Here is a 25,209-nt window from a genome sequence, read left to right on the forward strand (position 1 = left end):
AGTTTTTACTGTAATCATTTTTTTTTCTCCTAACAATATGGAGAGGAAAAAAGATCTTTTATACTGGGAGAGGAAAAATAGATGTTTTTAAAAAGTTTTGACAATGAAGACCACATGTGTGTACTCCTGTGGTGGAGAGCAGTTTTATGCACTAACAGAGTCTTACTCCGGGGGAGCCTGAGCAAGGTGCTTATCTGTGTCAGTTTCCTGTAAAAGGAGGATAGGCTACTGTCCAACTCAAGGTACTCCTATAGGGAGGACCAGAGGTAGTTGTTGCTAAAACCTCCAAGGAAAGTGCTCCAAGGCTGAGCCATGCGGTGCCTCCCAGACTGCTCCTCCCACCCCATGCTTAGGGGCTGGGCTGAACCAAGGGACAGTCAGCCACTAACCTTGAGCATACAATATGGCCTCTAGCTCCTCAGCAATTAAGGGGATCCAGCTGCAAGATAAAGGCCCTGGGACGCTGGCTTGGCCCACCCTATGACCATCTAGCTCCATCATGTATCTTAGGGACCAGCCACCAGGGCACTGGCCAGGTGAGGGCTGGCAACTCAAGGATTTCACACAAAGCCAGGCCAAGGTGGCTATGACCACCATGATGTCAAGAAGTCAACCTCAAGGTCCCATTCCCTTCACTTTTTCTACTCATTTTCCCCAGTTTTCCTACCTGCATTGTTTAGTGGCCTCCATGAACCCCTGGCCATAAAAATAAGAGGACCCCTCCAATAATGACAGTGAATCCCTCCACATTTGTGTATCAAAAATGACAGGACACACAGGAAACATCCTTTTTCTAAATCAATACAATTTTCAAATTTATTATTTTCTTAAAGAAGTACTTCTAATCTCTGTCAAAAGGGAGGTGAGGAAAGGTCCCCCTCCCTTGTAAACACTGAAATACAGATCTGGGAAACCAGGATCGACACACACAAAAAGTGCATTTTACAAAATATCAACTAAAATATATTTTACATGGATTATGCTTCCATTGAAATTCTACCAGCTGCATTTTCAGGTTCGAAAAAATAATTCCACATCTAAAAGATTTCAAAAGCATTTAAGTCCTGGGCAGCAGACCCTGCCTCTGGGAGGCCAGGCCTATCTCCTCTCCTGCACGAGAGGCTAAACTCCTTGGCAGCACCCTGTGAATGAGGGGGCTCCAAGTCTGGCTCCCCAGGGTCCCCACTTCAAGTCAGCCAACCCCTCTTACTGCCCTTCCCTCCCAGGCTTATGCCTTCCTCGAAACAGCTTATTTAATACAAGGAGACCAGGTCCCTTCCCTTCAGATGTGGGAAATGCAACTCTGAGGCCTCCAGGCCCAACCCAGCCGAGTGACCAATCAGGAGCAAGCTGTCTTCTAAGATCAGGTTAGGATCCAGGGCTGCACTCAGGATTTACTCCCACCTCCATGGCCCTTGTGGACTATCCTTATCCAGTGCCACCTCTGCAACCTGCCGGGCCTATCTGCCCCTCACTGGAGCAAGACCCAGCGCCAACTTCCTTGGCTCCCACCGCTGTGGAAGTGTTCAGTTAGCAGGTTCTCAGCACCAGGTCCAAGTCACACTTCACACTGCACCCACTCCCTCTCCCCTCCATGCTCCTCTTTGGTACAAATAGGAAATAACTAGGCTTCCAGTCCCCCAACAGAGCCCAGGGTCTGGGCCAGTCTAGTTTAGGAAAGGACAGTAGGGGGCTGAGCCACCCCATCAGTCTACTCTGGGGAGCAGCTTGAGGTGAGAGCAGGGCCTCTCGCTGGGCGTGGAACACACTGAAAATGCAGGTCTGCAGCTCCTAAAGTGAGGGGCTGCAGCTCAGCAGGTCTATGGACTGCTACAGTGTTGATTCTGGCTGGGATGTAAATTAGTGCAATCTACAAAAGACTAGGGGAAGGAGTGTCGGGGCAAAGGGAGCCACAACGCTCCTTTGGTTTGATTTTGGGCGGGTGTGGCTTGAAGAGTCATGTGTGAAGTTCTGCAAGAGGTTTCCCAGAACCTCCAAGTGTAAGGCAAGAGGAAAAATCTTCAACAATCAGGTAGCAATTTTCCTTGCCCCCTGCCCCCCACCCTCTCCCAGTACCCATCTGCCCTTCTAGACATGACAAACTCCACAATGATCAGTTCACTGTCTGGGAAACCATACCAGCCAGGCACCCCTTAATAGGAGGCAGGCAGAAAGCTGACTCCCACAAGTGGCCACCTATGACTGTCAAGGGCCGGGTCAACTTGCCCCAGCACCAGTAGCTACTGCAGGGGCAAAGGAGGAAAGCCAGGGAAAGGCCCCCAAGTCCAGAAGAGGAAATCAATGCTCTGGAAGCCAGTCCCTGGCTCTCTATGCCTCAAAGGAACAAGCTCAGAACTGTGCTAGAATCTGGGAGAGCCTGGTCCCAGGCTGACAGGGAAGCAGCGGGTCACAGTGGGTGAGGTAAAGCTGGCTCCTGCCCCCTATGGAGGGCTCAGGGGAGGCTATGGAAGGGCCTCTTGGGCTTGGTTCCTCAAGGACTTTACTTGTTCTCCTTGTCCAGGTGTCTCCCTAGACTGTGTCCCTCAGGTATGACTCAGCCTCAGGGAAGACTGCTTCATCAGGAGTCTCCACCCAGGGAACCACAGGTAGGCACCCTGGGCCAAGCTGAGGGCCCTGATGCTTTTCCTTCTACCTTGACCTCCCCTTCCCTCCCAGGGGCCCAAAACCCAAAGCCCCTGCCCTCACCCCCTAAGAGAACCACAGGACAGCAACCCAGTCCCTGTGGCCCTTTAACCAAGTGCTGTGCTTCAAGCAGTGCCCCCTGCCCAGAACACTACTTGTTCATGGGCAGCCCCAGTGTGGGCACAAGGAGGCTACTGGGGGTTCTTGAGGATGCGGCCATGGCGGAAGTCATAGACATGGCGGCAGAGGAACACCAGCTCAGGGTCCGTGTCCTCGGGCACTGTGCGGTGTGGCGGGGTGGAGTAGTCTGCCGACGGGGGCACCAGTGCTGTCTTTCGGCTCGGAAGGCCCTCACCTCGGCGCTTGGCCATGGCACAGAATCTGCAGTAACAGACCATTTGCTGTCTTTACCAGAGCCACTTTTACAGGGAGAAAAATTCCCTCCCTCCCCTGACCGGAGAGCTGGGATAGCCCTTCCTGTTCCCAAGGGAAACTCTGCCTCTGTCCTGGGGGCTGGGATTGCTCTGCCAACCTCCAGTTCCTCTTCTTTGATGTGGGGGAGCCACACTGCCAGGGTCTCCCTCCCAATCACCTGCCAGTTGTTCTATTTTTTTTTTCCTGGTACCAGAGACTAAACTCAGGACCTTGAGCTTTCCAGGCAGGTGCTTATGCCACTAAGCTATCTTCTCGGCCGTCTCCTAAATTAAGTCAGCCCCTTCAACCACATCATCTCAGGTGGGGCAATAGTTTTTTTATCTTCATTTTAAATCAATCGGATGATGTAGGCAGGTTGCAAGGAAGTTCAGGGAGATTTGGCTCATGTAAATGCCATCTCCTTGGGGATCCCATGTGTCTCCTCCCCCACCCCTCAAAAGTCCCAGGGAAGAGGACAGCTGGAGGCTGCAGGGCTCCACCCACCTGCAGTACTCAGCAAAGGTCAGCACGTAGCATTTCTCCTCAATGCAGGCTACACTGTTCTGGTCCTGATGTCGAGATGCAAAAACTTCATTCTGCAGAGGCTCAAAGTGAGACAGGAAGAGGCTGGTTATCAGGACAGAAAGGCACCTGATTCCAGGGGATGCAGACATTACCCTGCCAAGCTAGGCTGACTCCAGTAAGACAGGGAGCTTCTCCAGAAAAGCAACCTGCCCATAGGTGTGCCTCACTTTCTGCCTCTAGGCACTCTAGCTGGGTGCCTCCCAGTTCCCATCTTACTCAAAAAACAGTGCAGTAGCTCTCTAGCTCCCAGACCTTCAGATGCCTGCCAACCCTGCCCACCTTCTGTCCTGGGTGGGGGGAGCACTGGTCCCCATCTTTCCTGTTAGATGGAAGTCCCTACAAGGGGAAAGGAAGTAAAAGGTAAGCCTAGATAACAGTAGGTGGTGGGAGGAGTTTCATCTCTTGGCTTTTTCATGCAGCAGGGAATACCAGGGCTAGGTGTGCAGCCTGCCTTGCCTGTTCTGTTACAACACATCCCTCATTCACATTTGGCAAGCCCTGGCTTTAAGAGCTCCCTTTCTGCCCATTTTTGAAGAAAAAATTACTATTTTTTTAATTTTTATTTTTTGGCAGAACCGGGGATTGAACTCAGGACCTTGTGCTTGCCAGGCAAGCTTTTATTCTACTGAGCCATCTCCCCGGCCCCTGAAGAAAAAATTCTTAATTCCTTTGAAATATGACTTGGGCAGTAATGGAAAAGGCTAGACTCCAATAGTTCCCTAGGTTTTCTAGTACATTAGGCAGCAAGCCCAAGGACTTAGCCATAAATGGGCTGCCTTCCCCACTGCAGTCTTAGCACCACGACCTTGTGCTCTGCTATGCCACACTCCCTGTCCCTGTCAGGCAGCTCACCTCATGCATGCTGGGGCTTCGGCCTCCCTGTAAGTGCTCAGGTCGGTAATACCACAGGAGACTCATCATCAGCTCTCCTGAGAAGAGGACAGAAGGGATCACGCAGGAGGTGGTACTCTTGGTTACTCAAGCAGTCAGGCTGTCCACCTGCCCCACAGGCCTGTCCAAACTCCATACCTGGCCCTGCAGGCTCCAGGTACCATTCCCCTGCCCTAGGAGAAGCACTTGGTGGCCTGGAATGCTGTTAGGCATGGAGGAGGCCACGGAGGAGGCACTGACAGGTGAGGTATGGGGGACAGGTGTTCAGGTGGCTGGAAAAGTTGTTCATGTGCTGATCCAACCCAAGCTCCCAGATGGTAGCAGACAGACCCCAGGTAAGTGGAAGACAGACTCTGTGCCAGGAATGGGAAGGCCTGTGCCAGCCCAAGTTCCCATAAGGGCTGACCAGAGGCCTACAATCTTAGTGGAGGCAGCTGTCCTTTGGGTCCCCAGTACGAGGGAGGTGTACCTGATTCAGGGTTCTCCCAGAGGGCAGAGATTTTGGCCACATAAGGTGTGGATGTCTTTCTTGGGCCTGACTTGAGGAGAACAGTGTCCCGGACTCGGATTGTCTCTCCGTGACGCTCTACCGCCTGGTAGCTCTTTCGGATGGCTGGTTCTGGCTCATCCTAGGCAACAAACCAGTGATACCAACAGGCTTTTGAAGCCCCATACAGAGGGAGGACAGATGAAGATAGGGAAGGAATGGCTTTCTTGCTACAATTTCCACAGGATGGCATGCTGGTACACTGGGCCTTTCTCTCCAAGGTTGTTTTTCAGTGATAGAGTGGGGTAGAAAATGGACACAGGGGTAGGAGAGCAGACCAAAGCTTCTGAGCTACTCTTAGGCTCAGCCCTGCCAGCCGGTTCTACAGATAGGAGGGATGTCTGGGTTTAAACCCTAAGCCACAGTTTTAAATGGCATAGCCTTGGACAAGTTCTTGAATCTACTAAGCTTAAGGCTCCTCATCTGTAAAATGGGGATGATTATGGGACCATGGGGTGTGAAGATTAAAGGGCTACCACGTGCCAAATGCTTAGTGGTGACATCAAATTTAGCCTGTATACAATATGCTTTAGTTTCATCATCCCAGATATTCTCATACCACTTTCTCTGCCCATCTCAGCTTCCCCTATACATATTTGCCTAGAAAATCTCTACAATGTCTTCCAATTTATAAACTGAAACTCAACTACAGCTTGGGATGGAAAGGACAGAATGAGCAAAGATGAGAGGCAAAGAAACATCAAGGCTACACCTACACTAAGAGTCAGCGAGAGAAGTCATCAGCTGGCTCTGCTGGAGTCCCCAACCCTGCGCAGTGTGTGGTGCAAGTGGTAAAGGGCTGGGCCAGCACTATAGGCCCCATATCCCTGTCCCACCCCATCAGCTGAGAGCTGGCACTCACCAAGACATAGACGGCCTTCTCACAGGCAGCCCCAACAGGCACCCAGCCATTGGTGCGGCGGCGGCGGCGGCGGCGAGGGCGTGGCCGCTGGGCACGCGGCTGCTTGGGGTGGCTGGGCCTGCGGGCAGCCTTGCTCCTGGCATTGTGCCTGCAGCCAGAGCCGGTGCGTAGACCCGACTTGGAGCCGCTGGGAGGCTTGGCGCTCTGAGGGCATGCTCGAGCTACCGTCTGGGGCTCCGAAGTGGGTGTCTGAAGATGGGGGACGGGCTCCGCTGCAGGTGGCACACTGGGCACTGGACATCCCAGGAGGGGGTGGGCAGGCGAAGCTGGATGGCCAGCTTCTGGGAGAGGAAATTCCAGCTGGCCCAGGGACCTGCAGCCCTCTAAAAAAGGGGACACTGGTTGAGCGGAGGTAAAGACAAGCTATAACCCCACTCACCCATCTTCTTCCAAAGCCTATGCTTCTCTTAGCTCTAAGTATGCACACACAGGCCATGAGGTAGTGGGCATGGCAATGGCCTCTGCTGGGATTGTCAGATACCTTTGATCACCAAAGTGGCAGAAACAAAGTGTTTCTATACTGTGGGAACCAGCCAAGGGCAATTTTCATGTCCCCCGTGAAAGGAGAGGTAGTGGTAATAGCTTCAATCCCGACTTAAACTCCTCTGGGCCTTTCACAGTGCTGAGGGGCAAGGGTCGTGCAGTGAGGCAGACTGGGGTGTGAGTCCCACCCCTGCCTCTCACCTGTCATGTGACTTTAGGTGAGTCAGTTTGCCCTTACTGCAAAGCCAATGCAAGTATCACACAGCATTTCCTGCTTATTTGTCTTACGAACATATTAACTCATTTCACCCTTAAGACAATCTCATGACATAAGCAGCTGCCTTCACTTTCCAGTTAACCTTCATGTAAGTATCTTGTCCTATCAATGGTCATAAGGAAAGAAGTGCGGGTGAACATTTCACTGCAGGCAGTCTGAAACCTAATTAGGTACCAACAGCCCTCCCACACATAAAGCATAGTGGTTGGCAATGGTGTTTATTGCTGGCCTTGTTGTAAGGGTGAGCGAGAAGGGTCTAGACTTGGGGAGTGGCATAGAAGAAAAGGAAAAGCCCAAGAAGCAGCCTGCTCTCAGGTCTCAGTGCTCCAACTCATGCCAAAACCTGATACAACCAGTCTGGCCAGAGCCAAGTGGTCTATAAAGTTGTTTTATAGACCCCTGCAAGAAAGGACTGGGGGAAGGGAAAGCTGCGAAAGGCCCATTCCTCACCTCCTAGCCAGCACAGCAGACTTTCTAGCCAGGACGGCTTCTGTCCCCTCACCTCTACCTACATCCTGGGAGACAACCTAGAGGGGCAGGTGAAGAGATCCCTACCAGTCCAGGGGTATTTCATCAGCTGGGCCAAAGCCTTTATAGTATTTGGGTCTTGCTATGAAGGGAGACACCATAGATGTGGGCCCAAATACTACACCAGCCATGCCAGGGAATTCTGCCTATCTGTTCTTGGCGCATGCTCACCTGTCCACGGCTAGCACGGTGATGCTATGTCTGGGCATCCCCTCTCTTTCAAGGCCTGTATGGCCAGGGCAAAGCTGCTCTATCACAGCTGGCGAGACCTCCTGAGCCTGGAATGCACCAACCTTTGTGTGAATGCTGAACTCAGGCAGCATGCAGACGGTCTGGGCCCCTGGAAAGTAAGGAATTCTACCTTTCCTTGTGGGGTGGGGCAGATATTTAAGAGTATAAGAATGGAAATCCCAATGAAAAGGCAGCCCTCCTACACCCTCCACCACTGCAATGCTACCTAGCTGCCAGGACTCTCAATCTCCACCAAGAGCCTGAGCAAAGCAAGCCACAAAAGCTAACCCAGGGTCCCTTTCCTGGAGATGCTCCTTGGCATGGGGTACAGACTGGGTTAGTCATCTCTTCTCAAATCCCTTATCTTCCAAGGGGTAGCTACATTTAAAGGAACCCGTGCCAGGAACCACAGCCTAGCCACCAAAGTACCATGTCCCAGAGACTTCCCAGCACATCCCACCCTGGAGGGCTTACCTGCTGCAAAAGGCATTTTGTAGGGGCAGCCACCACAGGTAGTGCCAACGTGAGTGAGAGACAGAGGCAACACTCCACAGATACTATAGCCATTCACTCCAGTGTCCTCACTGGAGCAGTAGGGAGAGGAGCTCCAGGAAGGGTGCTGGAAAGGGCTGCCCGAGGGCACGGAGCTTGGCGCCAAGAGAAGCCCCTCCTTAGGGACAGCCACTGGAGATAGCTTGCCCTCAGGGAGCATGGGACAGGGGGAATAGCTCCCACACTGTAGCCCGTCCTGGCCACAGTACAGGTAGAAACTGCCAAGTGCAGTAAGCTCAGGCCCTCCACACAGACCACTGTAGTCAGCGGGGTTGCCAGGCATTGGCAGCGGGGATAGCTGTGGTGCAGGGAAAGAGGGCTGATGTAGTTCCTGCTTTGGGGCAGGTGACTCTTCGCCTGGGCGCCCAGGTTCTGGCTTCAGGGCTGCCTGCCCACCCATCAAGAGAGGTAGGTGGGGTCGTAGCCCCAAGGGACTCTCCAGAGCCTTGCTTGGGGGCTGGTAAGATGGCTGGATGGATGGCCCTTGAGGAGTGGCTGATGGCCTTGGCTCATTAGGGTGCCCCTGCCACCCTGCAGCCTCCCCAGAGCCAGCCCCCTGCCGGGTTTTGGGATAGTTCTTGCCATTGACCTTGGCCCACTTTGGCCGTAGGACCTTGGGTGCTGGGGGCTCAGCAGAACGCCCATCTGCTTCTGCGTGGGCACGAGGAGGCCGAAGAGGCAGCTCTCGTTCCTGGCTCAGCTTTAGGAAAGCAGCTGCATTCAGGCTAGCCAGTCTCTTGGGAGCGGGGTCTCCATCCCGGCGGGCACTTTCATCTGGTGCTGGCTCTGGGGATAGGTCCCGGCTCCCTTCTCCAAGGTCTCCCAGTCGAGGCCGCTTCTTAGAGGAAGACCAGCTGCCAGTAGCCCGGTCGCGGTCCCGGCTGCGGTGTGGGTCTCCCCCTCGACTGCGGCGGGTTCCGGCCACACTGCTGGTGTCCTCCCGCTCTAGCAGCAGGTTATTGAGGGCCTCTGCATTGAGCGAGGCGAGGCGCCGCTTGCGGGGTTGTGCAAGGCCAGTGTCCTCACTAGATGGGGCAGGGCTGGGGGGCTTGGGCAGGTCAGGGGGCAGCTCGTCAGCCTCATCTGCACTCCGAGGACCAGCCACATTTTCCAGGCGAGTCAGCAGGACTTTGCAGGCCTTGGGTTTCTCAGGAACCAGTGGGCGCTTACGCAGTGGGTAGTTCTTGCGGCGCCCGGAGAGGTGCCCAGGGCTCTCAGGCATGCCTGGCTCCACACTCTCAGCCCCATGCTCCATATTACTGTCTTCCATTTGTAGCGGCTCCCGGCGGCCAGTGGGGCCAGAACTCAGCATGGGAAGGGACTTCCTCCGAGTATGTGTCATGGAGTCCCTCCAATCTGTAGGACATAAGCAATGAGAAGAGGCTGCTCTGGCCTGCCCTGCCTGCTTTCTCCCCCACTGTAACATACCCAGCCTAACCTCCAGAAACTCTGGCCTTCTCTGTTTTTTCTAGTCTGGATTTTCCCAGGACCACCTTCCAGAGTGCAAAGGTCCAGGGAAATCAGGCTATCAGCAGCTATGTAGTACTGATTCTGATTCCCTTATTAACCTTTCAGCTCTGGATCCCTCTGAACAATGTCCCCGGGGACTCTAAGAGCAGTACAGACTCCAGAGCCAGGGGACAGGAAAAGCTCAAGGCAAAGCACTTTCCTGTTTCCCCACTAGAACAGTGGTGGTGAACCTATGGCATGTGTACTACAATACAGCAGGCTGTTTATATCACTAAAAGGTTCACCATCACTGCCCTAAAAACTGCAGAGAAAGGAAGGGGAAGGCCAGAACCAGCTGTGCCTTGCCCAAGACACGAGCCAAGGCCAAAGTAATGCAGAACTGTATGTAGGAGGAGGCAGGGGACTGCTGGTCAGAGACTCCTGGACTGTTTGCTGCCTACCTACTCCCCACCCCAGAGCAGAAGCACTGCAAAGTGAGGAGCCAGACGGTGCTCCACTCACCAGAGGCCAGATGAGCCCTCCCACCTAGCAGGTTGGGCTTTTCAGCTTAGTCTCTCCACTGCTACTGACAGTCATACCTACTCTGCTCAGAGATGGGAGGAGTCCCTAGTGGGCAAGGATTTAACCCTGGATATCCCAAGCCTCATGGGGGATTGCTGAGTCCCTCCTACCTAGTGCCTGTGGCCTTGGGCCACACTGTGGGGTTACTCACTGAGCACCTTCTCTCCACAGATGTGCAATACTAGCTGAGAGATGATGCTCAAAAAACCTAGCTGAGAGCAATGTGGCCAACTTGCACCCCAAGGACTCAAAATAAAAGGGCAGAAGGTATGCCAGCTTTTGCTCTGGCCACATGCAGGGACATGCTACTGTCCAGAGACCAGACAAGAGGCAAGATATTCCCAGGAGGCAAATCCATTCATTCCTAGAGCACAGAAAGAGCACTCCAAAAAAAAATCCTAGGCATCTACTAATCTCCCTAAGACTCTTTCCTCCTTTGAATCAGGGTGACCACTGTCCTGGCTGTTCAGCATGCTTAAAAGCAATGCTTTTTTCACTCTTAAAAGCATCCTAGCCTCTTGTAAGCCACAAGCCCTTGTCTCCAAACCAGGGCACCCTCAGGTAGAGGAACATACCTCAGGCACAGCAAAACACATCCATATTTCCTAGGAAAATCCAGGGACCTGCAGATGGAGGCTAAGTGAACAAACCATGTTGCTGAGCAGGGGCTGACGCCCCTCAAAAGGCCCCAAGTTAGCAGTAGGGCTGGGCCTGTGAATGGCTGGGGGCCAAGACTGAGGTCACCTGGGCCTGTGGCCTTTGAGGACACAGACCCAAGTACAGAGCAAGGAGGGTCTGAATGGGAAAAAGCTACTGGGCCCTCAGAAGACTGAGCAGGGATGGGCCAGACTGGCCTGTTTGTGGGTTGCAAAGGAGGAAGGTTCTGCTGGCCCCACTCAGTCTTTTTCTCTCAGCACACAAAATGCCCTAAGCAGCGAGAGGTGGGAAGGGAAGGCAGTGCTCACACTCAGGAGCCTGAGCCTGGAAGCTGAGAATGTGTTCCCTATAGAGAACGCTGCTCTTTAACCTCCCATTCAGCACTCCAGTACCTTAGGGACACCCACTAGGGCCAGGGGGGTAGATATCTGGGCGATCCCTTCAAATCAGTGTAGGTTTCATTTCCAAATCAAGCACAGAACCCTCCCTCTAGCTTCCCCCAAATCTGCCTTGTCACCTGCTAAAACTACCTACGGCCATCAAAGCATATTGCAAAACAACTCCCAACTTTCATGTGATGCCTAAGGCGGCTACAACATCACTATCCTAAGCAGAGGCTGGGGTCTCTGCTGCCTGCTTCCGCTGTACTTCTAGACAACGCTGTACTTCTAGACAACGAAGGAGAGTAGGTGTGAGTCATGCTTTGAAGTCCCTGTGAGCCTGTGAGAACCTCAGCTTCAGCTTTTCCCTGGGGTGGGGTGGGTGGAGGGGCTCTGGGCTTGCCAGGGGCCCCCCAACCTACAGGGTCAGGCCCAGCTGGGCTGGTTGGGGGAAGATGATCCCAGGAAGGAAGCAAGCCAATCCTGCTGGCCTTCTCACTTATGGCAACACAGCCAGAAACTTTCTACCAATGCCAGGAGACCAGGCAGGCTGGGTCTCCTCAGAAGTGCTCTCCTGTCTGAGAGCCCCTGTCCTCCCAGGGCCCAGTAACCCAGGCTTCTTTGAGAGAAAGCTCCCAAGTGGGACTCCCTAGGTACATTACCTCTCATCTAGATAGTGTCAAGCAAGGCCCCACTGAAGAAAACCAGTGAGTGTCCCTAGTTCTGAAAAGTTACAATGAAACATAGCAGCCTTCAGGCCGAACCCCAGATCCCCACAGTGTACTCTAAAATCAGCTAACCAGACCAGCCCCACCCTAAGTGTACCATGGTTTCAACATCAACAGAAGGATCAAGCCTAGTTCAAGTGTCATGGTAGAGTGTGGGCCTTACTGCTACCCAGGCCTGTTCAGGGATGAAGAGGCAATTCCACACACGTCCCGTCTCTTGCTCTCAAGTTGTTAAGCTGAAGGGAAGAGAATGGATGCAAACAGTGGCACTGCTGAGGGGAAAACCAGGATGGGGCCTGAGGGGCAGGGCACAGCACAAACTACTCCCAACCCCCATACAAGAGGAGGCTTCAGGGGAGAGAAGCCTTTGGCCTTGACCCCTGCTCTCCCTTTACTCACTTAGCTCTAGGCAGCACTCAGCCCCCATTTTCTGGGTCTCAGGACCCAGGTTCTGGCCCACTTCCCTTCTCAAACTCTCTCATCTACTATACCGGGAATTCTGCTTTTTTTTCTTTTTTTCTTTTTAATTATTTATTTATTACATTTTTATTTAGTGTGTGTATGTGTGTGGCCAGCTCAGCCCACCAGGGGGCGGGGCTGGCTGGCATGTGGTGCTGGGGGATCGAACCGTGGTCCATGTGCTTTACCAAGCTTGTTCCAAGTAGGTGCTTTAGACCACTGAGCCATCTCTCCAGCCCTTTCTTTCTTTTCTTTTCTTCCCTCCCCCATAATTTTATTGATAAAGACATAGCAATGAGACAGTTTCAAATCAAATTGGTAGGACAGTTTCAATAATTAACACATTGCATACATTCTTCCTAGTCGTTAATTGCTGTACAAGTCTGCTTTCTTTTCCTTTCTTTTTTCTTGTATTTAGGAAAGGGTCTACAGGGTCTCACTATGTAGATCAGACTCACAGTGATGCTCCTGTTTTCAGCCCCCCAAATGCTGGGATTACAGCCCCATGCCACCACACCCAGTCTCACCTGCTTCTCAGCACACACCGCGGGTGGGGCCGGCACAGCACGCCCGGGATTGAACCCTGGCTGCTGGCTGCTTTATTTTCAATGGTAGGAGAGTGTTTCAGGGTCTTGAATAATGACAGACCATATGTCACCTGAGGGACAGAAGGGGCACTGCCCAGCTACCTCCCTCCAATTATAGTTCAAAGCGCATGACAGGGCTGAGCTAATGAGCACTGCTGGGCTTCATATTTTCTCTCTCCGTATTTTCTTCCCAAGAAGTTAAGTTTGTCAGAAGCACTAAGTTTTTTGAATCTTCTGTCAGAGAAAAGCACCAAGAGCACAAAGGCAAGCTATTTCTTTTAAATTTACTTGACCTTATTGCATGAAAAAGCATGGGAAGTTGCTGTAGTTTTCTTATGGTAAAACTAGGGAAAGGCCCTGGCAACTCTTGAGTCTCCTGAAAGTAAAAAAAAGAAAAAACCAAAGCTCTGAAGCAGATGACCTGGATTTAAATGTTAACTCTGGGCTAGGTGTACAGCTCCGTTATAAAGCACTTGCCTGTCATACGCAACATCCTGGGTTCACTCTCCAGCACAACAAAAATGAATGAATGTAGCTGCTAACTCTGCCCATTATGAGCAACTTACTTTACTTCTCTGAACTTTGGCTTCCTCCTCTAAAATGGATATAGCAAAACCTTACTGAAGGATGGTAGTATGGATGTCAAGTCATTTTGCCTAGCAGTGAGCAGGAGCCCAGGGCAGTTTGGGATGTGAGAACCCCAAAAACCCTGCACCTGAACCCTGCTCTCCTGCTTTACCCCAAACACCCAAAGCCACTGTGGAGTGACCCGAGGGGAACAGGGAGCTTAGAGGGCAGGGCAGACACTACATCCCTAGACAACACTTCCATGCCTCAGAAGGTGAGTTCCTCAGAAACCAAGGTCATCACTAAACCCAGGAAGAGGTCAGAGGGTGTGTGTGCTGCTGCTTTGACATCTGACTGAAGTTTCAGGGTTGGCACCCACAAACAACACAAGTCTCGGTTCTGGCAGCACAGGGCTCCAACCCCAGGGACTGCCAGTGAAGAAAGTAGCTGTATTGGCCACCAACACTGCCCATATGGTGTCATTCAGTTTTAACTGCTGCAGTCCCTCAATTCTCTGCAACCAAGTTAGGTCCTCAACAATCCTGGGTGGAAGTGCAGTACACAACCAAACAGAAATGGCCTGACCAATACAGACAGGGCTGAGTATCCCCAGGTCTTGTGGCCATCTGAGGAGCCAAGCCCACTCCCCAGAGGCATCGGTTCCAACTATCTCTGGCTCATCTCACCACCTGCTCCTCACATGTCACACTGTGGCTCTGGGAGCCTAGAGGCAGGACTAGTCATGCAGGGAAGGTTCACATCTATCTCATGCAGGTAGGTTCTGGTTTGTCATCCAGTTCAGCCCTGCGGCCAGGCCTTACCTTTGACCACTCTGGCCATCCCCAGTGTGAGAGCGCAGACACACACGACACAGGCCCAGGGCTGCACCCAAGGGTCCAAAACCACTGCTTCCTTCTAGCTCCAGAGCAAAAGCTGGATATTGCCCTCCATAATCCTGAAGGCACAACAATCCAGTGGGGAGGAGGAGGGGGAGTTCTAACTTACGTGATACACTCCTTTAGATATGTTAGAATTCAGGTTCAGCAGAGGTGGTGGTGTCTACCCACAGGATTAGGAGTTGCCTAGGCTTGAGGCAGGGCTCCCACAGGTGCTGGGGGGGGGGGGCGGTGGACAAACAGGAAGACCCTCCTCACTCCAAGTTGCTAAATAACACTGCCACCAAGCAAGGGCAGTGCGCAGAGAGCACCATTCAGCCATACAACAATATTCTGCTTTAAGAAACTGTAATCTGCCAAGTAAAGAAAAAAAACCAAAAACAAAAAAACATATCTGTAACCCTAGCTATTTGGGAAGCTGAGGCAGGAAGATCAAAAGTTTAAGCCTAGCTGGGTGTGGTAGCTCATGCATGTAATCACAGCACTTAAGAGACTGAGGCAGAAGGATCGTTTTCAATCAATCTTTTTTTTTAAATTTCTTTATTTATTTTGTGTGTGTGTGGCCAGCTCAGCCCACCAGGGGGCGGGGCTGGCTGGCATGTGGTGCTGGGGGATTGAACCGCAGTCCCTGTGCTTAGCTTAGCTTGTTCTAAGTAGGTGCTTTAGACCACTGAGCCATCTCACCAGCCCCAGAAGGATCATTTTGAATTGAGGGTTGTTTTTTATTTTTTTTAATTTTTTGGCAGAACCAGGGATTGAACTCAGGCCCTTGCACTTGCCAGGGAAGCGCTACTGAGCCATCTCCCCGGCTCCTTCGTTTTGAATTGAGACCAGCCTGGGCTACAAAGTGAGCTCAAGACCAGCATGAATAACAGCAAGAACCTATCTTAAAAAAAAAAAAAAAAAAAAAAACTTAAAGGGCTGGGTATAGTTGGGCATAGTGGCACACATCTGTAATCCTAATGCTTGGGAGGCTGAGGCAGGAGGATCACTTCAAGTTCGAGGCCAGCCTGGGCTCCATAAGCGAGTTCATCGCCAATCAAAACTACAGACAGGGGCTGGTGAGATGGCTTAGTGGTCTAAAGCACCTACTTAGAACAAGTTCAGCAAAGCACAGGGACCACGGTTCAATCCCCCAGCACCACATGCCAGCCAGCCCCGCCCCCAGGTGGGCTGAGCTGGCCACACACACACACACACACACACACAAATAAATTTTTAAAAAAAATTAAAAAAAAAAAAAAACAAACCTACAGACAATCTCAAAAATGGGGGAGCCGAGGATATAGATCAGTAGTAAAATACTGCCTGGTCACTCCCCAGTACCACCAAAAAAAAAAAGAGGAATGAAAAGAAGAGCTAGAGATGTAACTCAGCAGCACACGTGCCTGCCTGGAAAGAGAAAAAAGAAAAAAAGAAAAATTCTAAACCAACAAATAAGAGGTAATCATATGCCAGGCACAGTGGCCCATGCCTGTAATTCAGGCTACTCCAGAAGCTGAGGCAGGAGGATTGCCCAAGTTCAAGGCCAGGCTGGGCAGCTTAGATCTTGCCTCAAAATAAAAATTAAAAGGGATTGAGAGCTCCGTAGAACAGCACCTGCCTAGGAAGTGCAAGGTCTTGCGTTTGATTTCTGGAACTAAAGAGGGGAGGGGTTGAGGCTATATAGTATAGTGGTAGAGTACACCCCCAAAGGCAATCACATTCCCATGTAACACTAAAACTAGTCTTGAGGGGCTGGAGAGATGGCTCAGTGGTCTAAAGCACCTACTTAGAACAAGCTTAGCAAAGCACAGGGACCACGGTTCGATCCCCCAGCACCACATGCCAGCCAGCCCCGCCCCCTGGTGGGCTGAGCTGCCCCCACACACACAATAAATAAATGTAAAAATAAATAAATAATAATAAAAAAAATAAATAAAACTAGTCTTGAGGGCTTTTCTTTAAAGGTGGACTACTTTAGGTAGTCTGTCCTTTCCTAGCTCTTTAGGTACACAGCTGAGAGCACAACGCAGACCCACAGAGGCTAGGTGCCCACCTCAGCAGAGTACCTGCCATTCATTCCCAGGTGCAATGCACTTCTTGTGACCTTTGCACATTCAGCCAACTCCCCTCCCTGCCAGCAGACGTGATACCCACGTGGGGCTGGAAGCCACTTCAGGCTTGAACTCTGAGCCCCAGTTTCCTTGCCCACAGAGCATGTTGCGGGTAAGGATGAATCTGAGGAATGGATGTGAAGTGCCTGGTAGAGGCCTAGGACATAGCAGAGGCTTGGGAGAAGTCCATCCTTTTTTTCTTTTCCCCTCCATGTAATAGGTTAAGGGTTGAAAAAAAATCACAAAATTGGGAAACTGGACTGTGGATAGGCAGAAAACAGGTTAAGACACCAATATTGTCATGGTAGAGGACCCAGACTTGGCTAAAAGCTTTCCAGAAGGCACTCTGGGCCAGCCCTCATTCAGAAGCTTAGAGAAGGCCTACTTCATGCCAGGCATACTATGGAAACAAAAGCCAAGTGAGGAGGGTGGTGCTGTAAGAAAATGCATTTCATAATTTTGGGATACAGGAAGCAGCAACCAACAAAGGCTTAAGTCTCAAGGCAGTACACAAATGCCACCTTCCCCAGACTCATCTCTGTGGGGGATTATTCTAGGTTGGGGACAGAAGAGCTCCAAGCTAAGACTCTCAGATCCTTCCACCTAGACACACCAGGATAGGCCAGAAGCAAACTTGCCTGGGTAGGAGCCATTTCCCCTGGTAGTTAACTGCTAGGAGAACTCAAACCAGAATGAGGATCAGGCATCCAAATGCTAATGAGCTTGTACCAAACCTCTTACTACTGATGCAGCTTTGAGTACTCGGGGTGTTTTACTACAGAGCTACATTACCCAGACCTTTTAGTTTAGCTTTGTTTTGTTTCATTTTAATTTTGAGACAGAACCTTGCTAAATTGTACAGACTGGACTTTGAATTTGTGATTTTCCTACCTCAGCCTCCTTTGTAGTGGGGATTACAAGTGGGCCATTGTGTCTGATCCACACATTCTTGAAAAAACATGTCAACCCACTCTAGTAGTTGAATGTTTGACTAGTGTGTGTGGGAGACCCTATGTTTGACCCCTAGCACTACAATGATAAAAATTTTGATCTGGGTTTGGTGGCCCAGGAGTCCAAGGCCAGCCTGGGCAACACAGTAAGAGCCCATCTCAAAAAAAGAACCATCAGAATATTCCAGGAACCAACAGCTTATGTTTATTAGGCTTCTACAATCACTTGCCAAGACTAGAGGTGTTACCACCAGTATTGAGCAGAACTGGCCAGCCTGGCCAAGATGGTGTTCTGCCCTAGATTCTTCCCCAAAAAGCCCACACGTTCTGAACAAGCCAGTTCTGAAAGGACAAGACCAGGCCTTCCTAACACTCCAGTAGCAGGAGCAAATCACAAGGCAAACTCCACCAGAGTCATGGATGTGTATACCACATGATCACCTCTCATTTAGTTACATGACCACTACCACCCCTAATAAGACACAAGCTCTATACTGATGATAGGTAGGTTCAGCCTTCCCGATCACCAAATCCACTGTGTTTAATAAGAGTTTGTTGATGAGTAAAGATCTGGCTGACCTCCTGCTCCACCCCACATCCATCAAGAATCCCTTCTCTAAAATGCTTAGAATTAGAAGTATTTCAGATTTGGTATCTGAGATTTTTTTTTAGATTTCAGAATATAGTACATACGATTTACTAGTTGAGCTTCCTAATCTTAAAACTCAAAATCTATACCACTAGCCCTTAAAAAACTTTTTTTATTAATTTTGAGACAAGATCTTGTTAACCTACTTAAGCTGTCCAGGCTGGCCTTGATCTCACAGCAATTCCCCTGCCTCAGCCTCCAAAGTGCTGGAATTATAGGCACATGCCACTACTCCTAGTTTCTGATGTTTTAATTATTGCCAATACAATGTATTACTCAATTCTCCTCAAGTTTCACTATAAACAGGTGGATCACTGAGTCCGAGCTAGTAGTGAGACCCTGAATACCCTGTACAGCCTTCCCTAAAATACAAAAAAAAAAAAAAAAAAACATCTTTTTTTTTTTTTTTTTTTTTTCCCACCAAAAAGGAATTGAGGATGACTTCCATTTAAATGGCATCTGTATTCTGGCCTAGGAAAATAAAACTTTAAAAAGTTTCTATAGAAAAGTTTGCTCATAGTTCTCAAAGTTTTGGAGAACTATTTTTTGTTCTAGAAAGAAATGAGTGCTCCAAAGATACATTATTTTAACTTCACAGTAAATCAAAAAAAAAGCATCTGTAAACTTCCCCAAAGAAACTATGCATATCCTTTGTCACAGCTGAAGTCCCCTTCCTTCAGGAGACTTTAATAAAGACTGAAACTGGTCATCACAGTCCAGACAGTCGCTTTAACAGACATAACAACTGCCCATTAAGCTACCTGTCTTTGGGGCAAGTAAACCCCAATACTCTCAATTTTCTCTAATGATCATCTCTGATAGTCATCTTGCATTTTTTGAATTCTTATCTATATTCTGTCCAAACTATTTGAGCCCCTGCAGGCACAAAGCAGGGGACCATTCCTTACTACTTAGGAGGGTCCAGTGCATCCTCGCCACCCTTTCAGCACACATTTGTCAGGCTCACCTGCACAATGCAGCACTGCAACAACAGCATACTCCCAGTTTCAACAGTCTCTAAAAAACCAAGAATTCTCTAAACCTCCTGGACACATGGGAATGTGATTAACAAGCCAAATTATCCCACATTTCAAACAAGTAGCTGCAATTGAAGGAGGATAAAAAGTCTGGGCTGCTCTCTCCTCTGTGGCAGGAACTAAAAAAGCTTTATCAATAAGAAACACGGAGTCCCTGACATTTCTCATGAGAAAGGCAGAAGCACACCAGATCCCATGCCCTTACCCACAGGCAGAAAGTCAACACACCTCTCCTTCCTAAAGCCACTGGAAAAGGAACTAAGGCAAATCTGTAACTTGCACCAAACCTGCTAAGAAACAGGCATTCCCTTTCTTACTCAGTCACAGTACCTTAGAAATAAATTTCCAGGGACTGGAGAGATAGCTTAGAGGCATAAGCACCTGCCTGGTAAGCAAAAGGACCCCAGTTCGATCCCTGGCCCCACATACCTTGTGATCTTGGCCCAGGTGGCACATGCCTGTAATCCCAGCACTGGGGAGGTTGAGGCTGGAGGATCTCTGCAAGTTTGAGACCAGCCTGGAGGCTACAAAAGTGAGCACAAGGCCAGCCCGAACAGCATAGTGCCAGGCTAAGAGACCAACCTATTTTCCTCCTGGTTGACAAGGCCTGCTATGGGGGCAGGGGGAGACATCTCTGCAACCATTTTCCCACTAGAGGAAGTAGAATCTAAAGACACCCCTAGGATATAACACAAAATCCTAAATGTGACTGCACCCTGGGGTCTGCTCACCAAATCCACAGGCCTCTGACCCCCAGCTTCCAGACCAGGTTGCTGGGGGCAGGACACTCAATCACCATTTGGACCCAGGGCCAGGCACTCAGTGGGAGGGAGGGTGCTTGTCAGGCCTGCTGGCCCTCGGGAGGCCATCTGCAGCTGCTCTTCCTCCATCTCCTTTTTAGCCATTTTACTGCTCATTAGTGGCAGTACCAGGAGGTGGGCTGGGAAAACATAAAGGAGCTGAAATTCAAACCAGTCCATTTTACTCCAGTTAGGTGCCTCCTATAAACCTAAGTAGGATTTCATCATCCAGGACGCCCCCATCCCCTGTCCTGGGGAGGCCTAAGCAGCCTGAGGGGTAAGGCACAGCAGAATCTTGGGACCCCAGGCATCAGGAATCTGCTTCTAATTGTCATCCGCTCTTGATCATACAAGGTATTGCCATCTTTTCAGGGTTAAAAGGCATTTCAGTCCTGAGCTGGCCTGTTAAGTCAAGGCTGAGAGATTTGCAGGATGGGAGTGCTGGGGCTGCCCTCAGAACCCAAGCACAACTCTCCTTGTCCCTCCAAAGAATGGCAAATTCACAAAGGAAGTGAGCCTTGCCAGACTGCTAGCAAATTCCCATAAATGCTCAGGTCGGGGTAGCACTGCTTATGTAAAATGCTTCCCCATTGAGATGCTGCTTTATTTACATTCTTCACAACCCATTCATAAAAAGGAGGCCCTTTAATATAGGGACTGTTCATATAATGCTCCATAAACTCGGCACTTCAGCTGGTAGCCTGAGTTCAGCACAGGCTACTTCTCAACTCCAGACTTTTTCCGTAAAGTTTTTCTCCTCAGTGACTCACCTTGTGTTACAACACTGAGGCCAGATGTTGCCAGATCAAGGTCAAAAGGAGTAAGAACAGATAAGATGAAAACATGAAGCCCCCTTGGATGCTGGGACAGAGAGGTGGGGAGGAATGAAAATAAATGATTTGCAAAGTCCCACGGAACTCCAATTTGAAGTATGCATGCTAGGAGTCTGAATCCCTCCCAGGTCTTAAAATTTCTTTTGTGGGTGTCAAACACTCCTTACCTCATACCTCTAAATACCAGAAAAGGTGTGGATTGTACTTTTTCTAATTCAAAAGGAAAAGAGGAGAAATCTTTTGGATTTTTAATTTGAACTGTGGATGAATAAACAGAATTTTTTTTCTCCTGGATAGAAGTGTTCCAGGAGCTGTTAGCTCCAAAAGGGAAGCCTAATTTGCTGGAGGTAAAGAAACTCAGGGTAAACAAAACTCAATTCCCATAAAAATAGGAAGGACGGGCCCGGGGAGATGGCTCAGTAGAATAAGTGCTTCCTTGGCAAGTGCAAAGGTCTGAGTTCAATCCCTGGTTCTGCAAAAAAAAAAAAAAATAAATCCCTGGTTCTGCAAAAAAAAAAAAAAAAAAAGGAAGGACCATGTTCTAAGACACACCACCAAAACCTCATGACCAGCTAAGGAGCGTGCCCAGGAAAGGCATTCTGAGATAGCTTTGCTCCTGCTACAGTAGAGAAAAGTAGTAGGGATTTTAATTGACAAGGGAGAAGTGTGCATTGCCATGACAACTGTGAGGGGTGGCCTTCCCCTAGAAAGGGAAATGGTGGTCCATTAATCACCAAACTGGGGCACAAAAGAGAGGTATAGGGGTAAGCAGATGGATACAGAATGTTTTTCACCATCTAACCTCATACTAGTCACCTCACCAGTATTCTTTTCCACATCCCTCAAGGTTGATGGAGAAGTGCTGAGAGAGCTGGGACCACACTTTCCTTTCTGATAGGCCCAATGTGGGGCAGATCATGCCCCTTAATGTCAGTGATGCCATCAAAACACCTTCTACAAAATGAATCCTAAGGTCCCATCCAAAGGTCAGACCCAGGATTATTGCTCTTTTCTAGTCTCAGAATCATGTTTTCCCCCTCATTTAAACCCAGTTTGAGAAGAGATAAAAACATATGGATTCATTTAGCACAGACAAGGAAAACTGCACAAGAACAGCAACAGAGACCAGGCTGGTGGGGCAGAAGGAAAACAGGATTATAGTCTTTTTTCCAATTCATGTCTATATGGTGTTGTGTGAGCAATTCACAGGACTGATTTCACCAGTAGCAATATCAGAAATGGCAGCTAAATTCCCATGTTAGGGAACACCCAAACACACCTCGTCAATGTGTCTTTGACAGAAAAGGTCAGAAATCTCCAAGGACTCTACACTGAGTACTCATGGAGAGCCAAAGGGAAGGTTTTCCCACTCTTCTCATCCAACTAGGCAGCCAACTGAGTTTATCCAGTCAGCAAAAACATGCAGGGATTGGAGGTATAGCTCAATGGTACAGCACCTGCCTAGCATGTATAAAGGCCTGCGTTCAATCCTTAGTATCACAAAAAGCAAACAAACGAAAAAACAATACAAAACAATTTACATGGTATTATATGAGAAGTACTGGAGGCTTCACACATACTCGTTTAACACTCATATGCCCCTGTCCCTATCTGCAAAACCACTCAAGATACCATGTTTGAAAATCTCTAAGCTCAGAGGCAGATGACTACCTTGGACTCAGTAGCCTGAACAACAGCAAGACTACAGACAAGTGGGAGGCAGAGGGTAGGAGCACAAGGAGCAAAGGTACACGGAGATCGCATGCATGACATGGCTGGGCAAGAGCCTCAAGGACACTATCTGGGGTCAGACTGCAGCAAGAGAAAGCTTTGTGGATAAGGGACTAGTAGAAGGGGTGCTTTCAGAAGAATGATTTGTTAGCTGTGTACAGAAGGGCCAGAGAAAGCAGGAGGGAAAAGGCTATGATGAGAACAACACAGGCCTGACAGGACAGGGAAGCAACAGAAAGAATGAAAGGGAGGCATCAAAAGCCCATCACCAGTACAGTTCCCTAGAGCCAGCCCACCTAAACATTGGTCTGACTCACAAATCTCAGGCCAGGTTAAGAGCCTTATCAAAGTAGGAAATGTTATTTTGGCAACTTCCCTTCACATTGCAGCAGCCAGGCCAGGTTACCCCTCTTGACTGCCACCAAAAGAAATCATACAGTATATAACGCCACGGAAAGCACAAAAGCTTTTTTACCCTTCTTGGGATTTTAGACATACAATTAAATTCTCTCGGAACAAACTTTTAAGTCTCTTGCATGAAGTGGTACTGCCCTTTCCCACAAGCCTCAACTTCACCCAGGCTGGGGTCCAGGCCTTACAGGGAAGGGGTGTAAGGATGGCTATGAATTAATTCCACGCCCTACCACCCCCTCTGGCACCAATGACAGGCAGCTTTGCCAGGGTGGGCTTACAGCCAACCACAGCTAAGAGCAACTAGCGCCTCACCTGCCTCACTGCAGTGTGACTTGCACCCGGATTCTCTGCAGAAGTGCCTTTTGAACAGCCTGGGTTTCCCTGTTTTTGTGATCTTAGGTCCTTCTTCAGCTGTGGGCTCATATGAGCAGGCACAAAAGCTGAGTGTTTTTACAAATGGGTAAGCAACATCGAACTTCCAGAGCTGATCATGGATAGGGTTAGAGGCACTCACAGCTTAAACTAGTGGTTTCCAAGTGTGCTCCAGCTGGCCAAGGACAGTGATGTCCTTCTGAGACATGGTTCCTCTGAGGGCTGTCTCAGCTTTTTGTAGAAGATGTGGAGGTAAAGAGGGTGGGGACGAACGTGTCAAGTGGCACAGAAGAAAAGGACTTGGAAACTTTTATTTTGTTTCATCATTACATTTCTGCCTGGATTTACAAACTCATTTTCCTTTCTGAGGTCCTTCTTGACAAAGGCCAAATGCTGCCAGCAATTGTGTAGGGACAGTGGAAACACATTTTGGGGTTGTCTCTGGTCCTAATCAAACTGGGCATCTGCACTCTTAACGCCCATAATGGGTGGCCAGAAGACATCCAGGTAGAGTTACACCTCTGCCTGTGGGCAGACTCAGCTTGCTGAAAACCCCTCAATGCCAGGCTCTCACAGCAGCTTACAGAACTGCAGCCTCGTTGAGTACACCAGCTTGGTAGCCACCGGCCAGGACGCACGGTGCGCACACCCCCACCCTGCCCCTCCGCCTTGGCCGAGTCGACCCCACTCTTCCCAGAGCCTCTAGGCGATCAGAGAGCTAGGTCGAGAGCCAGTGCCGCAGCTCCTCCCGGCGGGTGTCCGAGCCCCCGCAGTCACGGACAGATTCTAGCTGTGCTACCCCTCAGAGTGGGTGCCTCTGACCTGGTTCCCTCCTGGGAGCCACTACCTGTGCCCACCCGGGTGCCGCCTTTGTCCGGCGCTCCACGACCAAGCGGGCCCCTCGGGCCCAACCTGACCCAGCACCCCCCACGCCCGGCGGAGGAGAGGTGGTGGGGCGGTCTGGGCAGGACAAGGCCAAGCCGAGAGCAGAGGGTCCCGCTGTCACTTGGAGGCGGACTGACAACTTCGATTCCCCCCGCCCTACCTCGGACTCCGCAGCCGCCCCGCATGGTCCCCTCCGGGCCTCCCGCGGCCCACACTCGCTTTTCGTGCCGGTCCCTTTCCGTCTTCGGCGCCTCCCTTCCTTCCAGCCCGATCGGATCAGGTCTACACTACCACCCAGCTCCGGGCAGCCCCCATTCCCGGCCCCCCCCTTCTGCAATAAGCGGTCAGCTACCAGCGCGGGAGGGCGCCCCCCACCCCCGGCGGGCGATCCCGCGGCGCCGCCCCCGGCCGCGGCCCCTTGCCTCGGGGACTGCGATGGGGGAGGGGGCGCGGCGGGGACCTCGCCGCCCGCGCACTCGGGAAGCCGGCTCCGCAGCAGCTAGGAAACGACCGGAGTCCTCCCGCCCTCCGCAGCCCGGGACGCCCGCGCCGCTGCCGACACCGGCCGAGCTGCCACCCTGCGGCCGCCACCCACCCCGCCCCCGGCCTGCGAGGCGCACAGCCCCCGGGGGCTGTCACCTCGGAGCGCGCCGCGCTCCCCGATGGCGGGACCGTGGCGCCGGACCCGAGAGAGGAAGGCGGCGGAACGGGCGGGCGGCCGCACCTGCTCCGCGTCGTCTGACCGTCCCTTCCCGGGCTGGCGGGGGCGGCGGCGAGCTCGGTGGGGCGCGTTGACGGGCGGCGGGTCTTCTCCCCTTCGCTGGTCCGCCTACCTCGCTCGCTCGCTCGCTCCCGCTTGCTCGCCCCTTCCCCCTCCTGGATCCCAGCTCCTAGCTCACCCGGACGGGCGTCGCGGACGGCGCGGCTCTGGGCGCCCGCAGGCCCCGGCCGGGCTGGAATCCGGCGGCTGGAACCCCCCGGGGGCGCTCAATTCCCGGGCTCCACGCTGCTGCGTCAGCGCCTCCTCCTGGGGGCCGGGGCCGGGCGGGCGGAGCGGGGGCCGG

General features: G+C 51.1%; 1 protein-coding gene across 11 annotated transcripts in view; it reads right to left on the reverse strand.

The window, feature by feature from the left end:
- Positions 1 to 791: 791 nt before the first annotated feature.
- The window catches only part of Bahd1 (bromo adjacent homology domain containing 1), a 26,954-nt gene continuing 2,536 nt past the window's right edge, over positions 792 to 25,209 (reverse strand). For 3 of the 11 annotated variants that reach the window (XM_023711645.1, XM_023711653.1, XM_023711623.1), the window contains 6 exons: positions 7,996 to 9,429; positions 5,943 to 6,325; positions 5,003 to 5,162; positions 4,495 to 4,571; positions 3,562 to 3,662; positions 792 to 3,024 (listed from right to left, as the gene is read on the reverse strand). In XM_023711645.1, the coding sequence (XP_023567413.1) occupies positions 2,835 to 3,024; positions 3,562 to 3,662; positions 4,495 to 4,571; positions 5,003 to 5,162; positions 5,943 to 6,325; positions 7,996 to 9,415 (2,331 nt within the window). In that variant the 5' untranslated portion in view covers positions 9,416 to 9,429 and the 3' untranslated portion in view covers positions 792 to 2,834. The other 8 variants (XM_004623409.2, XM_023711671.1, XM_023711661.1 and 5 more) reach the window with 8 other exon arrangements.

This window comes from Octodon degus, unplaced genomic scaffold, assembly GCF_000260255.1.
Source record: "Octodon degus isolate 3935 unplaced genomic scaffold, OctDeg1.0 scaffold00002, whole genome shotgun sequence".
Taxonomy (NCBI): domain Eukaryota; kingdom Metazoa; phylum Chordata; class Mammalia; order Rodentia; family Octodontidae; genus Octodon; species Octodon degus.